Source organism: Glandiceps talaboti, chromosome 1 (assembly GCF_964340395.1).
Source record: "Glandiceps talaboti chromosome 1, keGlaTala1.1, whole genome shotgun sequence".
Taxonomy (NCBI): domain Eukaryota; kingdom Metazoa; phylum Hemichordata; class Enteropneusta; family Spengelidae; genus Glandiceps; species Glandiceps talaboti.
In genome coordinates this window covers 10,357,859-10,373,330 of record NC_135549.1, presented here as the reverse complement: position 1 = coordinate 10,373,330, position 15,472 = coordinate 10,357,859, and the positions used below count along the sequence as shown (strand labels likewise).

Below are 15,472 nucleotides of genomic sequence, written 5' to 3'. Positions count from 1 at the left end.
TTCAATTATTTCCAAAATGAAAAATGTGTAATTCTATTTGTTTTACAATTTTAGGAAAGTATAGATAACTGAGAATGGTAGCTATATGACACATCAGTCATTCAAAAATGACAAACACACAAAACCATTTCCTATTTTTACTAGTAAGAATTGATTCTTTTATTAACATGCATGGAATCAATGATAATGTCAAGAGATGATACTTCGCCACATGCTACATACAAAGCTGCTATGTCAAAGGTCACAGCAAGAATATGCAGATTATTACCACTGGAATACAAGGTATTCACCACTACTATATCACAATAAGAGAATCCATGTTGAAATGTCATTTTTACAGATTATTGGTTTACAGTATTTCTATAAATTTTGTACAAATATTTTTTCAGTAGCGATCTGTATCAAAACATGTGGTTGGTTCATTTGTTTGCTTGTAGTACCAGTAAACACCTAAATTGGTTTGATGTTATTAGGGTATATCAAATAAAGTCATGCTTGTTTCAAATGACATTTCAACATACATGTACAAGTGGCCATTACATCCATGATTCACAGTAACTTGATGTGTTGCACAGCTAAATTTTCATCTTCAGGAAATCTACAAAAATTGTCTAAATAAATGTTGATTCTATTGTAGTCTGCATGTTGAATGTGTTTCATATACTGTCTGTATACCTACCAAGAGTTAATAAGAAGTTCCTATATATAGTTCCATGAAAATGTGTCCTGGAGTAAAGTTATATATAGCTATCTATGTAGAATTTGAGACAACCCAGGGGGCCATAATGTGTAGATGGTAGCAGTAGAATTTTAAACAACATAGGGGGTCAATAGTATTGGTAGCAGGGGCTTTACTAGACTTGGCATTCCATCAATATTTATAGTGATACTCATAAATGAAACTGTATAACTCGACCGAAAAAAAGTCAATCTTGTACAAATCAAATCCATTCAATGATACTGTATCTTTAAAAGTTACTACAGTTTATATGATAATTATTCATTGACAAACTATTACAAATTTCATCTTTTTTTCATTGCACAAATATGGGTTGCTATATCCTCAGACATGAACACATCAATACTTCTCAAATTGGCGGCTCCTGTATGTATTATAATACAAATCTTCTGGATTTCATAATATCCATATGAAAATAGTCAATTTATGGAAAATACCAGACATTATGTTCAGTTATGTACTTTGATGTGAGATCATTTATTAGCACTGAAATGGTTCAATCTTTTCAAATTAGACAGTAGAAGTAGTAGTACTCTCAAAATGTGAAATCCCTCCTCTCTTCTTCACTTCCCTACTTAACTGTTATATCTTTCAAATTCTGGATATCGTTTTCAAAGATAAATCACTTCCAAATTTCTCTATATTGAATACTAACTGAAGAATGTTTTAACTTAGTTTTCTAATCTTGATTAATATGACTGTGTCTGCATAGTGGTTTGATGCCCTACACATCTAAACATAATATTAATATCATACTCAAGCCAAGTTATTGTCTTTGAACAGAAAATATGGATTATATACTCTGGTCGTTCTCCGTCATGTCAACCCATGTTTACGTCACAGGTCAAAACTTTTCAAATTAATAATCTTTTTCCTGATTTTTCATAAATTGTGCTTGAGGAGGTATAATTATATTATTCCCCAATATTTTGAAAATACTTGTGACCTAAGGGTTTGTTACAACTCGTCTAGCAACTCATAGTGACAAGGCTCCCGTAGGCCATTCATATTTTCCGAGGCTGAAAGAAGAAAAATCTTGGGGAATAACATCTAGGTGGACTTCTTCCGTATAGTTTTATGTTTTCAGTGTTTAGGTCATTAGATGTGGTAGTGGCATCCTTCTAGTGGTTGCTACAGTTAGGCTACATTGGTGGTAGGGGTGGAGGTGGTGGGGGTGGTGGGGGTCCACCTGATGCTGCGGGTGCTCCTGAAAATAAACATACCGTAGAAACTCAGCTATTTATGTAGATTTCTAGATGAATCATTTTATGCCAACTACTACCAGTAAATGACATTCCTTTTAATTGTGTTAAAGGTAATGACATGAATAAATTAAAAAAATATATGAAATTGCTGACTTCGACAATCAGCACTACTTGTCTCCTTGACGCACATTGCATTTTCAGAAATGCACCACAAGTAATAAAAACTGACATATAGAAAACATAACTGCTTCATTAGAGATCAGATCACACTATAATGAAGGTTCTCATAGTGCAGTACAATCAATGAGTATGGTTTGACTTTGAATGAGTAGAATTTTCTTCTCGGCACTCACGGCAGAAATGTACTCGTTTTCATTGTAATCAGTTCATATCAGTTGATATCTACAGTGCCCCCTCAAGTAATTTGATTACATGCAATCATGAAAGGGGTTGATAAATGTATGTTTCAGAAAGATTATCATCATTACCTGAAGTTGCATTGCTACTATTTTCAGCTGCATTGAGGCTGTCACCTAGAAGGGATAAAAAAATTGACAGCAGGTAAGTTCAATATTATCAACAAAGTCTATAGGCTATAACAGAAAATCAGTACAAAATATACCTAATGATATTAGTACCCGGTACCCTGCTATTACTGATTTGATTTCACTGTCAACACGTATATAAATCAATATTTACAACTGAACTGACATCAATGAGAATATATGATTTGTGTTCTATTTTTGCAATGTGTAAATCATTAACCAATGTTTCTGACTTGAAAACAAAGTTATGAATATAGTCAATACAAATGCAGAAAATTCTGACAATCAACTCTATATAACCTCTCTATGTATCACGTGATATGTTAGATGTAGAGTTAAAGATTAACATACCTTTGTCTTTGTTTTCATCCTTCATCTTTTCTTCTTGCTGTTCCTCTGCAGCAGTTCTGTCAGCTCTAAAGAATATACGGGCACTGCTCAGACTGTAGTACAACAGATCAAATTCCTGGTGATGACAAAATGAAACTAGTCAGTTTAGGAACAATGCTAACAAGTTTGACATTATGGTATAAACAAGTTCACAAACACATATTAACATATATACATGTGTATCAACTCACATCTACACTCACATAAACATTTCAATACATAAACATACATAGATCAACTGGCAATGATATTCACACAAACATACACTCTCAACACACAAACGTGCCTTAAAGCATTGACACTGTCTATGTTTAAAAACTGGTGAACACACAGAACAGTTAGTCACACACATACAAATAATATACAAATAATTTATGTAACATAAATGTATAAATGTGAGTGCACACACATGCACATACACAACCATGCATTCTCATGCATGCATACACAGAAATGTACACACAGAGACACACACGTACAGACTGTGACAGACAATTGCAGAAACACACAGACCCACACACAGCATATACATGTAGCTATTTTCACACACACATAAGCCACCCTCATGATTTTTCTACTCTGCTAAAACACACAGCCCACTTTGCCCAAATGAGAGTAAGTGTACATAGTTACCTGTCTGTACATATCCAATCTCTTCTGAGTCAACACCATAGTTTGTTCTAATTTCTCATCACTCTGACCAAAACCAGGCTTCTGTTGCTTACTTGCTGCTTGCTGTCAATGCCAAAACATAAAACTCAGTGTCATTATATGATAATCCTACAACTGAATTAAGCACAAAATTATGTTTTAACATCTGACACCAATATTACAGAACCCCCCCCCCCCCATCATTTTCATGAAACCAATGTGGTACTCACCTTGTCTTTGCCATATTTACGTCTAACACTCTGGAACCAGTGGAGAGAGTCGAACTCATGGTATTGATCTAACAATTTTAATATATAGGCAATTCCTACAAATACAATAATAAATATACATGTTGAATTTAAAAAGTAGGATTTTGACAAGAGATTAGGACAGAAAATATCTGGAAACTGGAAACTTCAGTAATCTTTTCTGACTCATTCTTGCACCACATTTCACATGTATGGTATAACTTACGATTACTCGCTTAACTTTTTTAAATGCACAGATGTTCAGATGTACCCAGACAGACAGACAGACAGACAGACAGACAGACAGCCAGCCATACAGCCATACATACATACATACATACATACATACATACATACATACAGAGACATACATACATACATACATACATATATACATACATACATACATACATACATACATACATACAGACATACATACATACATACATACATACATACATACATACATACATTATATATACATACATACATACATACATACATACATACATACATACATACATACATACATACATACATACATACATACACACACACAAAGATACATAAACACACACACAATTACTACCATAGACCTACCCATAGCAAAGCCATCATCTGTGAAAGCAGCTCCAACTTTGTTCTTCTTATTTAATTTCTCTTTACAGCTGATTGAGTATTCCACAAAGTTCAAGGTCTGAAACATATCAATTCCAAATCAAAAATGAGATTGACCAGACTAATAGAATCTGACACCCCGATGGGCTGGGACGGAATATCACACACAAGTTGTGGAATTTTTGTGTCATATAAGATGCATGCGAATATCAAACAAAACAGTCCCCCAAAAATGTGAGACATTCGATCTTAGACCATTGGTGTGTGGGATTATTTGTCTCACATCCTCTTTATTCTGGAAAGACAAAATTTAACTCATGCATTGATATGGAGTATGGAATCATTTGATCCCACACTTCTTGTCTAGTGCAAGGATATGAGAATGTATAATCTCTATATGCTATTAAAGTGGGCTAAACCTACATATGTAATGGTGAAGTTGGAAACAAGGCTAGATATCAACCAATCTGATTAGCTATCACTCCTGGAACAACAAACTTGAAAGTAAACAACTGAAATAGAGTTAATTCCCCACATCAGATGTTAATTAGATTGGGTATTAACACCTGCGGTGGAGACTTTATGTTTTATTTGTGCTGTATTCAAATTATTTCAGCAGGTGACAACTGTGGCAAGACTTGAAGCCATCATTAGCTAGAACAATAAGATTTTAATGCAAGTGAAAACTTAACTGAAACTTCATGGCCAACTGTTCAATCCTTTCAATATGATCTCTATCAACAAATCCAATCCAATCAATATAACTTCACAGCAAATACTGAGTCCTAAAACTATTCCCTTACTTACTCCACTCTGTACATTCAGTACATACTTACTCCACTCTGTATTCTGTACATTCAGTACATACTTACTCCACTCTGTACATTCAGTACATACTTACTATTTTGACTTTGAAGGGTAGAGGTTGTAAACTATCTCACCGACAGTGATGAGAATGTGGTAAGCTTGAGGGCAGTATACAAACTCTACTACCGGGCAACAAGATGTTCTATTACAAAACAACAATACTAGTAGGTCATCACGGAACAGAAATACTGAAAAAAGTCCTAGGTCTATCAGCTAGTGAAAACTATCACTTGTTTTTGAAATAAACATAGACAATACTTACCAATGGAGGTAAGATCATGTAGAAGTTTCTTAGATGCATATTTTTAGGGTTTCTGAATTCCAGGGAAAATACATCCACCAACATCTGATGAAATAAGAAACACTTTTCTTGTAATGACAGTAAATTAACTTAAATGTTAACCAGAGGAGTCACATACAAAAAGTTGTCAAATCTATTGCCCTAGTTTTCCCAGCATCCTTTGCAGCAAAAGTTTCAAAAATGGCGGCACACAGTGAGGCTCAACATAGCAGAATTTTGACATTTCAAAGTCACATAACTTTAATTTAATTTGATTTCTAAAATTCACATACATATCATATAAATACACAAAGATAAGCTATCTAAAAGTGCAAATGTATTTGATTGATCCTTTCCTTTAATATTTCACAACTCTGGCATTATATACTGAAATCGATCCTATCTTAATATTGTACAACTTTCCACACATAAGGACCACCAATGTACTATAAACAGGACAGAAAATTGTGGGAATGAGAGGCTAATACAAGTTGTACAACTTTCCACACATAAGGACCTCCAATGTACTATAAACAGGACAGAAAAGTGTGGGAATGAGAGGCTATTACCAGTTGATGAGTTAATCTTTACTTTGTTTTGCTATTTTTGTGGACGACAGGTGATTTTTGTGATGGTATTAAATAAAGTTGAAAGAGAGTAGACCATAAAAGAATCCTCAACTAACCTTGAAATATTCAGTTCCTTCTGCAAAGTTTTTAGTTAAATTATTGATAACTGCATCCAAATTACTGAAACAGAATGAAAATAAGTAACAATATCAGGATAAATACACAATATTGACCATTGTTTTCAGACTATTAGGGGTAAACTTTGTATCTGCTGCAAATTACTAAATAGATATATCTCCTTTTAGATCACACTACCCCCCCCCCCCCTTCCCATCTGTTAACTTTAATGCTGTCATTAAAAGTAAATTACCTATGAAACGTTTTCTTTTCAATGTTGAATAAAGCACTGACAAATGACAATGATATGCTGCTTTGTCTACAGGAGCTACATGGCCAACACTGAGGTCGTGACCTTGCTTTACTGGAGGTAGTGGGGTGTAATGTGATCTGAGATGACCCTGTCTGCATCACCACTCTATTACTAAACATGGAGTTTTCACATCACAGACAGCAGACAAAAACACCACATTAATCACTGTTCAGAATAATGTATTTATTTTTTTAAACTTTTTCATTGCATCTCTTCCATATCTGGAGTCAAATATCAGGTTTCTCACCAAAGTTAGGATAAAGTGTCACACTGGAACAGCTAATTATTTCCGACAATTAATGAAATACAAATAAAAGGGATAACATTTGTGGAGATTAAAGGATAACTCATTCTACAACATGCTGATGAGATCTGGATGACTTGCTGCAGAGATAGGTCAACAGTAGGAAAAGGAGGTCAAGAATATCGGAAATAAGACCAGGAAGAACCTGTTTCTAATTTATGACTAAAAGGTCATATTTCAACAAGTAGTGATATTAAATTGGACACTCACTGCGTAACTGCTGTCTGTGAATGGAGTGTGTGTGTGTGTGTGTGTGTGTGTATGTGTGTTGGTATAGATCTATATTATACATTCCATCACACAGTAGTAAATTCCTGATAGGCTGGCTGCAGACCGTCAATCACATTCCAAGTATATTATGGGCCTATATATGACACTGCAGTCTGCCAAAACAACACACTCGCTTAAAAATCCAGTCACTTGCCAATACTTCCACAACATGTCTACCCTGGTTATATTGCTCCTCAGCATCGTCAGCTGTGTGTATGCTGAGATGTCATGTCAAATCACATGTGACAATAACCAAGAACTATCTGATTCACCATTTAATGATGGTGCAACTATTCTGCAAGGACCACCTGGAATTCCTGGACTGCCGGGACCAAAAGGTGAGCGAGGAGATTTTGGAAGGCGTCAGAGACAAGTAGCCTTCTCTGCTGCAAGGAATGAACCTATGGGACCATTGGGTCGTAATGCTATCATCCCTTATCAACATGTGTTTGTAAATGTAGGGGACAGCTTTGACCAAACCAGTGGTGTCTTCAACTGTATTACTCCTGGCATCTATTCCTTTATGCTTAATGTTCAAAAACGCTCAGACACTTACGATACATACATTGAACTGATAAGAAATGGTAATGTAGTACTCAGTATCCATGACAACGAGGGTGACTTTCTGGATTCAGCTAGCAGTAGTATTCTACTAGATCTAGAGAGAGGAGACAAAGTGTGGCTACAACTTGGAAGGGGCTTTGTTCTGTACAGCAGTGAAGGACGATATACTACATTCAGTGGATTTTTAGTCTTTCCTTCACCACATTACCGATTCAAGTGAGAAGTCAAACTTTTGATGATGAACAGATGCTGTGACCTAAGTATTCTGTGCATAGGAAACACAAGACTATAAATGTTTGATGTGCTGTATCTTTGCTATCAGCTATTCCCTAGTTGTAGTAGCTATCGATGACATGACCGATGTTGTGTGTGAGAGTGAGTGAGTGAGTGAGTGTGTGTGTGTGTGTGTGTGTGTGTGTGTGTGTGTGTGTGTGTGTGTGTGTGTGTGTGTGTGTGTGTGTGTGTGTGTGTGTGTGTGTGTGTGTGTGTGTGTGTGTGTGTGTGTGTGTAGAAACATGGCCATAACTATCGATGTCAGCTTATATGTGATAACTTTACTATCGGCTATCCTCTTGTAGCTATCGATGACATGACCTGTGCTCTGTGTGTGTTTGTGTGTAGAAATATCACACAGCTATTACCGATGTCTACTAGCTATATGCAATAACTTTGCTATCAGCTCTACCCTAGTAGCTATCAATGACATGACCTGTGCTCTGTGTGTATTTGTGTGTAGAAATATCACACAGCTATTACCAATGTCTACTAGCTATATGCAATAACTTTGCTATCAGCTCTACCCTAGTAGCTATCAATGACATGACCTGTGCTCTGTGTGTATTTGTGTGTAGAAATATCACACAGCTATTACCAATGTCTACTAGCTATATGCAATAACTTTGCTATCAGCTCTACCCTAGTAGCTATTAGTGCCATGACCTGTGTTCTCTGTTCAAAAACTACACACGACCATAACTATTGATTTCACATGAGACTGAAAGCTAGACTCTATACCATAGCTTTGCTATCAGCTCTAAACTATTTGTAGTAGCTACGAATACCATGACTGGAAATACCTGAAGATTACAGACGTGTTCATTCAGAGAGTGACAATACGATGTCACATGTATAACTATCATTTGGTCTACCAAACTACCATTTATCATTAGGTCAATTGCAAAATAAATCATTGTTACTTAGGAATTTCACCATTTGTCTCAATTATTAAGTTTACATTACTGAACTGGCTTACATACTTTACACTTTATTTTTGTCTGAGATGTCGAGTGGTCAAGTTGATCTAAATATATTCCTTGTACAAGTTATAGGCTTTTAGTAATTGAAAGTAAAGATACTCATAGCAAAGTTTGTGGACACCACTGTACTGTGACAGAAAATAGTCCCCCACACTAACAATAAAAACACGAACTGTGCACAGTAAAGATGGAATAACAAACTTGTAGTTGGAAAGCCTTTCTTATACTTCATCATCATTCATGTTGAATTCTAACTTTTAAAGATGTTGTGTCAATATTTCTACTACTTCAAATCTGACATGTGTTGTGTTTTGGTTAAAAACAATGGAAGTTAGATACTTGAAATATTGTCTTACCGATACTTGTAGATTGTACTTACATTTAGAGTTCTTGTCTTAGATTAGAGAACATTTAATATTAAAGATACCGGTGTCAAGTAATCGAAATGTCTGCCTGTTTATTAGTATGATAATGTGTTCAAAATTTATGTTGAAGAATGTACTACAATAAGATTCAAATAAGGAATTATTTGCGATATGACTAACATGGAAAATGAGAATCAAAGTCAGAATCTGTTCTGGATGAGTCAACATGAAAACATGATTGTATGTCATTTATCAATTTACAGAAATGAAATTCTCTTTGGTGCCCCGAGGTAAACAACCACATGGCTAGAAGAATTTGGTCACTAAAATTCACGTTCAAATGGCCTTTAATTTTTAAAAGTGTTACCCTAGTAAGTTTAATCAAATCTGTAAGGACTCCAACATCACTCAGGTCAAAGGTCACAATGTCTAATAATGTTACTGGCCTTGAAAGGAAACACTATTATAATGTATATATTACTTACTGGGCTGCAGATTTACTTTCAGCTGACAAGTCCTCCTCATTCACCAGCTCTTCAAAGTTAACAATATCCTCCAAATCAGGGACAAACCTGACAATATCAGATAATCAAATATATTTTAATACACATAGAATTGAGATACAGTGACACTTGAGCAATATCTGAGCATTATGAACCAAATCAAATTGTGTGGACACATATTTTCTGCTAAGGCCTAAAAATATTATTGTCTGGTTCCGGTTACCTGACCCCACCTAGTTTTTCACTGCCGACCCTAAACTTTTTTTTAACATATTCAAGAAAAAAATAATAAAGTTGCAAAAATTGTGAAGTCTCACAAGACACAATGGATGCAGAAACTGCCATCAACTTAAAAAGATACTCTAAAACTATTCTTCCAATCTGTAATGGCTGTATATCTGATAGGAAGAAATAAACAACACAGAGACCATTTGGAAAACAATGGAAAACCTGAACTAGACACTCACACATGGAAAGAAAAGAAAAATTAAAATAAAAAAATCTACCTCCCACACCTATTCTAAAATTGAGCGTAATCAGAACCACACAATTTTTTTTATTAGTCCTAAGTTTCTTACTGTATGCATTTTAAAATGTGGACTTGTCAAATTATAAATACAGTTCTTAATAGTACAGTTTACAAAGAAAGAGCAACATCCAGCTCACTGGCTGATGAGCCACAAAATATAGAAAATAAAGTAAATAAATTGTTGTCACATGTCTCAACTATTGATGGTGTGTGACTCAATGCCCTGGTAGTTGAGCCTTAGGTTTTCTAAGATAAACACAAACTAAAACTATTGTCACAACATGTTGATATAACAGTGATATGCTGTTGAATTGACATTGGTTAGTTTCAATAGGGAGGTATCTCTGAAAACTAGTTTATTTAGAGTTCCATAAACTTGCAGTGTTGTTTTGGGACTTCCAATATTTACACTATGTTGATCACAGGGTGATCAGAATCACACAACAGAGGAACCGCTATCACCCACTTGTGTAATCTACCACATTGAACAACAATTTTATAGTCTTTAAATTTGTGTCTATCTTAGTAAACCAAAGGCTGGATTACCAGTGTCCGTAACACAGTATGTGAAAACCCAACTTTGCCTTCCATTACTTTTCATCTCTAGTTTGACACATAGAAATGTAATAGAGATAGTATAATTTACTACATACACTTCGGTGCAGCTGTTGATTAAGAGTCAGATATCACAAAATGTTGTGAGTTGATACAACAAGTTTTATAACTAATGTCTGTGTAAGTGATCTCAATAATTTGCAACCATTAATAAAGTGTACTCTTACAGCTGTTACGTTTCAACAGCTTGGTATCATCCGTCTTAATATCTGATGACACACAGTCAGCCAACGGTAAATCACTCTCAATAAATCTATGTTTTAGGGGTTTTAAGTCATTCAAATATTTGAAATCTTGGTCAACAGATGAGTGTTGTGAGTCTGTTGTCAAGAAATATGTGAAAAGGAATAGACAGGACATACCTGATAGCGTTACTACAGCAATGAAGACCACCAGATCTTATCATTCGAATGTATCCCATGGCATTACCTGACAACAGAAACAACATTTGAACGTCATTAAATGTACAACCTTATTCATTTGCCAAAGAGTTATACTTACTACCTAGGCTAGTATGTTGACCCAAGTCAAAATTCACCTAAAGTAACAAAACATTTGTGAATGATTCTTGACAGTTTAGAATGTCTCAAGTATTTTCTGTTATTCATTCCTCTACCCACCATTTTTCTTTATGACAAATTAAAACTTGTCTCAGCTGAAGCAATTTAAAAAAAAAAGAAAAGAAAAAAAGTTTTATTGATATCTTACCAATTTGACTAATGAGGGTACGGAACTGGTCTAGATAACTCTGCCCTTCTGGAGTCAACCCCAATTTACGAATTCCACGATTAAATTTATCAGCTCTATCAAAGGGATACATCTGATCTGCTTGGCCATGATTCTCCCGGAAATACCGCAAGTCCTGTTAATCAACAGATAATCACTTTATTTAAGGCGGCCTGAGTTTTTCCCCCCAAAGAAAGTTGACAACGGTACAATAAATAAAGTGTTTATTAGTATTTATTCATTAGTATTTATGCATTAAGAAATTTATAATAGAATTGCTCTCAGCTACAAAATTCAAATAACATTGCAAGGAATGCCTTGATACTGACATTTGACCTTGAATACAATGGTCAAGGTCAAAAGTCAGAATGTTCATCGAAAAGAAGTTAAACCAAAGAAATTCACATATTTTTATGATCACCAATAAATAAGTACTAAAAAGGCTTGAACCTTTGACTAGTTTGGCACATTAGCAGTCATTTTCAGGAAGACTTAGTTTGAATTAAATGGAACCAGATATTTGTAAAGTTCAAAATATCCTGAAATTTCACTGTACAAAATAATGACTTTGATTACTTACCTTGATAAGTCTAGATTTGATGTGTTCATCATACATAAACTGGGAAAAGATGAAGAATTTCTTACGTAGAAACTGATAAGTAAAATTGACAGTTGTATTCATAATACCGGTGCCATGGGTACGAATGGAATTGGCAATATGACGGATGTTGATTGTGTTCAAGTGTTTATTGTTACTGGATCTTTCAACAAATATCTACCAATAGACAAGCAGGAGAAAAGTAGTGCTGTTAGATTATTTTTTTGGGGTGTTTCACTTCAAAGATAAAATTTATACAAGTGGAGAGAGAAAAGTAGAGATGTCTGATTCTTTAAATGTCTTCTACTGAAAGTTCAAATTCATACAGGCAGCGAGAAGTATGTTTTTCAACTAAATCATCAAATTCACACACACACACACACACACACACACACACACACACACACACACACACACACACAGAAAAGTAAAGATGTTAGACACTTTTTTCCATGTCTTTCAATGCAATAATCAAATTCACACAGGCAGCGAGACAAAAGTAACAATGTAAGATTCTTAGATTTTTTTATATCTTTCAACTAAATGATCAAATTCATACAGGCAGAGAGAGAAAAATAAAAATGTTAGACACTTTTTTTTTCATGCCTTTAACGCAACAATAAAATTCATACAGGCAAAGAGAGGGAGAGAAATGTAGACATCACATTCTTTATGTCTTTCAACTAAAAGATCAAATTTATACAGACAGAGAGGGAGAGACATTGGAGAGAAAAGTACAGATGTCAGACTTTTTTTTTATGTCTTTCATCAACTGAAAGATCAAATTTATGGCACGTTTTATCTACACTACACTGGACAGCAGCCTGGATAATTGCCAACACACTTATCCACACAGTTCTTCTAATAACACTATAAATTCCAATCTAACTATTCTAAACATGGAGGCTACAGGGTGCTGGCCAAGGTGAACGTTGTTTAAAACTGATGGTAGAAAAAAACTATGTATGTAGTCTGACACATATGGTATGTCATTTTGTTTCAATTATCTCTCCTTGGATGTTTAAATCAAACTGTTACCATCACAATATTAATGACATGACACGTGTACAACATATTGGTAATCTGATATGCTTCGTTAGACTTTAGGTTACACACTCAAGAATGTTTTCACACCAGGCAAAGTTTATGTAAATCATACAAAGTGAGTTATATTTCATACTGTCTTCTACAGTAAAAGGTTCCATGCTGCTACCTCCATCTTATTATAATCTGAATGGTGATCATCTGTACTACATGTTATTATCTATCCGTAAAAGTATGTACATACATATGTATCACAGACACACACATACACAAAACAGATACATGCATGCATACAATACACATATACAGACACATTACACACACACATACAATAACATACATACATATACACACATATACATGTACACACATAACACAGACACACACAGTGACACACATACATACACAACCAGCCAGTGACACACACACACACACACATACACATACACACACAAACACACACGCACACACAAACATACACACACATGCACAATGCATGCATGAACACACACACACACACACACACACACATACACACACACATGCACAACGCATGCATGAACACACACACACATACACACACACATACACACACACACACATACACATACACACACACACACACACACACACACACACACACACACACACACACACACCAGGATTAACTGAGCTATTTCAAAAGCCAGTAACATACCTGGTTATTGAGGTTGTACAGGTACTTAGACACAAACACATGGATATTACGCATAATTTCCAGCACATCCAGACCCTACAAGTAAGTATTGAAACACAATATACATTATTGGATCATTGGTGAATATGGTTTACAACCAACACATTATACAGGCAAACTGAAGTAAATCTGGCACATAGCGATTTTCCCATATGCAACTTTTTGCCCTCCTGATAGTGCTCAACATGTCTGGCTACATACATCTCCTCATTCCTTTGACTTTGTAAAATGCACACAAAAAATAAACAAAAACACTTAATGGAAACTTTCATGTCACAAATAATCAAATTATATTCTCTTCTGTGCAAATTTTTACCTTGGACAAAGAAGGAGCTCACCTGTTCTAGTGTCTGGCTAGGTAAATGAGACTCAGTCATTGTAAGATTGTATTTCTCTGAGGCTAGATTTCTCATCTCGGCATATGTTCTCCAATCATGGAGAGCAACAGTGGTCAGATTGTAAAATGTCTTGTCTAAGTAATGAGTCACATACGCTGCAATAGACGATAGACACTCTTTGTTAGATGTGTTGACATTGGTATCACTGTAACCATCTTTTTACTATACTATACCAAACAGATATTGAAATTTGTACTTTAAAATATCATTCTCCATTAGTTTTCTTCATTTAGCCAAGGGATATATGAGTGATCTAAAGAGCTTTATCACTACAGTTGATATACTAGTAGTGACAAATAAACTTTTTGGTTGAGAGTTTTTCCTGGGGAATATAATTATACCTCCTCAAGTATAATTTATGAAAAACTGGGAATAAATAATGGCGATTTAGAATGTTTTGATACATATTTCAAGCTTCGTAGAAGCAATGACGTAGATGTGAGCTGTTGTGACATAGAACGACCAGGGTATACATCCCTCATTTTTTGTTTGAACACATTCAACTGGGCTTGTGTGTGGAACAATATACAATGTAGGTTTACATGACAAAAACTATCACAATAAATTAGTAGAAGAGGACATGTGTTGTAAATTGAAGTGTTGATACGTGTGCAATGTAAACCATAGCTGTATGGACCGATCAAATGACAATAGGAAATGAGGCATGGATTGCAGACAATTAGAATGTACTAAACTGGTAATATACAAACCTTTAAGGTCTATAACCTTGTCAAAGAAACGAATTGGTTTGAGTTGTATAAACTGACATAAATCTTTCATTCCAACTTTAAATGGATTACGATCATCTAGCTGTAGATGTGTATGGATAGACAATCTGAGATCAGTCTCCACATCCCGACATAGTGGGTCTAGTAAATGCTGAAACAATCAAAACACATACATTGTCATTAGAAATACAGAAACATACTAAATCATAAATATGTCCAAGTAATAACTTTAAAGTTCTTTTTATGTCTGCAAAATTTCAGATATCCATCCATTCTTCAGAATATTCCAATGTC

General features: G+C 34.9%; 2 protein-coding genes across 2 annotated transcripts in view; one reads left to right on the top strand and one right to left on the bottom strand.

The window, feature by feature from the left end:
* Positions 1 to 135: 135 nt before the first annotated feature.
* LOC144453992 (WASH complex subunit 4-like) overlaps positions 136 to 15,472 on the bottom strand; it is a 30,092-nt gene continuing 14,755 nt past the window's right edge. Inside the window, exons 23-37 of the mRNA XM_078145415.1 lie at positions 15,161 to 15,329; positions 14,391 to 14,545; positions 14,014 to 14,088; positions 12,255 to 12,449; positions 11,657 to 11,810; positions 11,311 to 11,377; positions 9,787 to 9,873; positions 6,229 to 6,292; positions 5,526 to 5,609; positions 4,379 to 4,475; positions 3,761 to 3,855; positions 3,513 to 3,614; positions 2,841 to 2,955; positions 2,433 to 2,477; positions 136 to 1,946 (exon numbers count right to left, since the gene is read on the bottom strand). Of these exons, the coding sequence (XP_078001541.1) occupies positions 1,882 to 1,946; positions 2,433 to 2,477; positions 2,841 to 2,955; positions 3,513 to 3,614; positions 3,761 to 3,855; positions 4,379 to 4,475; positions 5,526 to 5,609; positions 6,229 to 6,292; positions 9,787 to 9,873; positions 11,311 to 11,377; positions 11,657 to 11,810; positions 12,255 to 12,449; positions 14,014 to 14,088; positions 14,391 to 14,545; positions 15,161 to 15,329 (1,569 nt within the window). The 3' untranslated portion in view covers positions 136 to 1,881. The remainder of the gene's footprint in view (positions 1,947 to 2,432; positions 2,478 to 2,840; positions 2,956 to 3,512; positions 3,615 to 3,760; positions 3,856 to 4,378; positions 4,476 to 5,525; positions 5,610 to 6,228; positions 6,293 to 9,786; positions 9,874 to 11,310; positions 11,378 to 11,656; positions 11,811 to 12,254; positions 12,450 to 14,013; positions 14,089 to 14,390; positions 14,546 to 15,160; positions 15,330 to 15,472) is intronic.
* On the top strand, positions 7,242 to 8,076 carry LOC144441951 (cerebellin-3-like). Its single transcript, XM_078131221.1, has one exon. The coding sequence runs from the start codon at positions 7,286 to 7,288 to the stop codon at positions 7,898 to 7,900; it is 615 nt and encodes a 204-aa protein (XP_077987347.1). The 5' UTR covers positions 7,242 to 7,285; the 3' UTR covers positions 7,901 to 8,076.

What these genes read in the sequence shown, in the direction of transcription:
- LOC144441951 (XM_078131221.1), top strand. Translation starts at nt 7,286, where the DNA reads ATGTCTACCCTGGTTATATTGCTCCTCAGCATCGTCAGCTGTGTGTAT.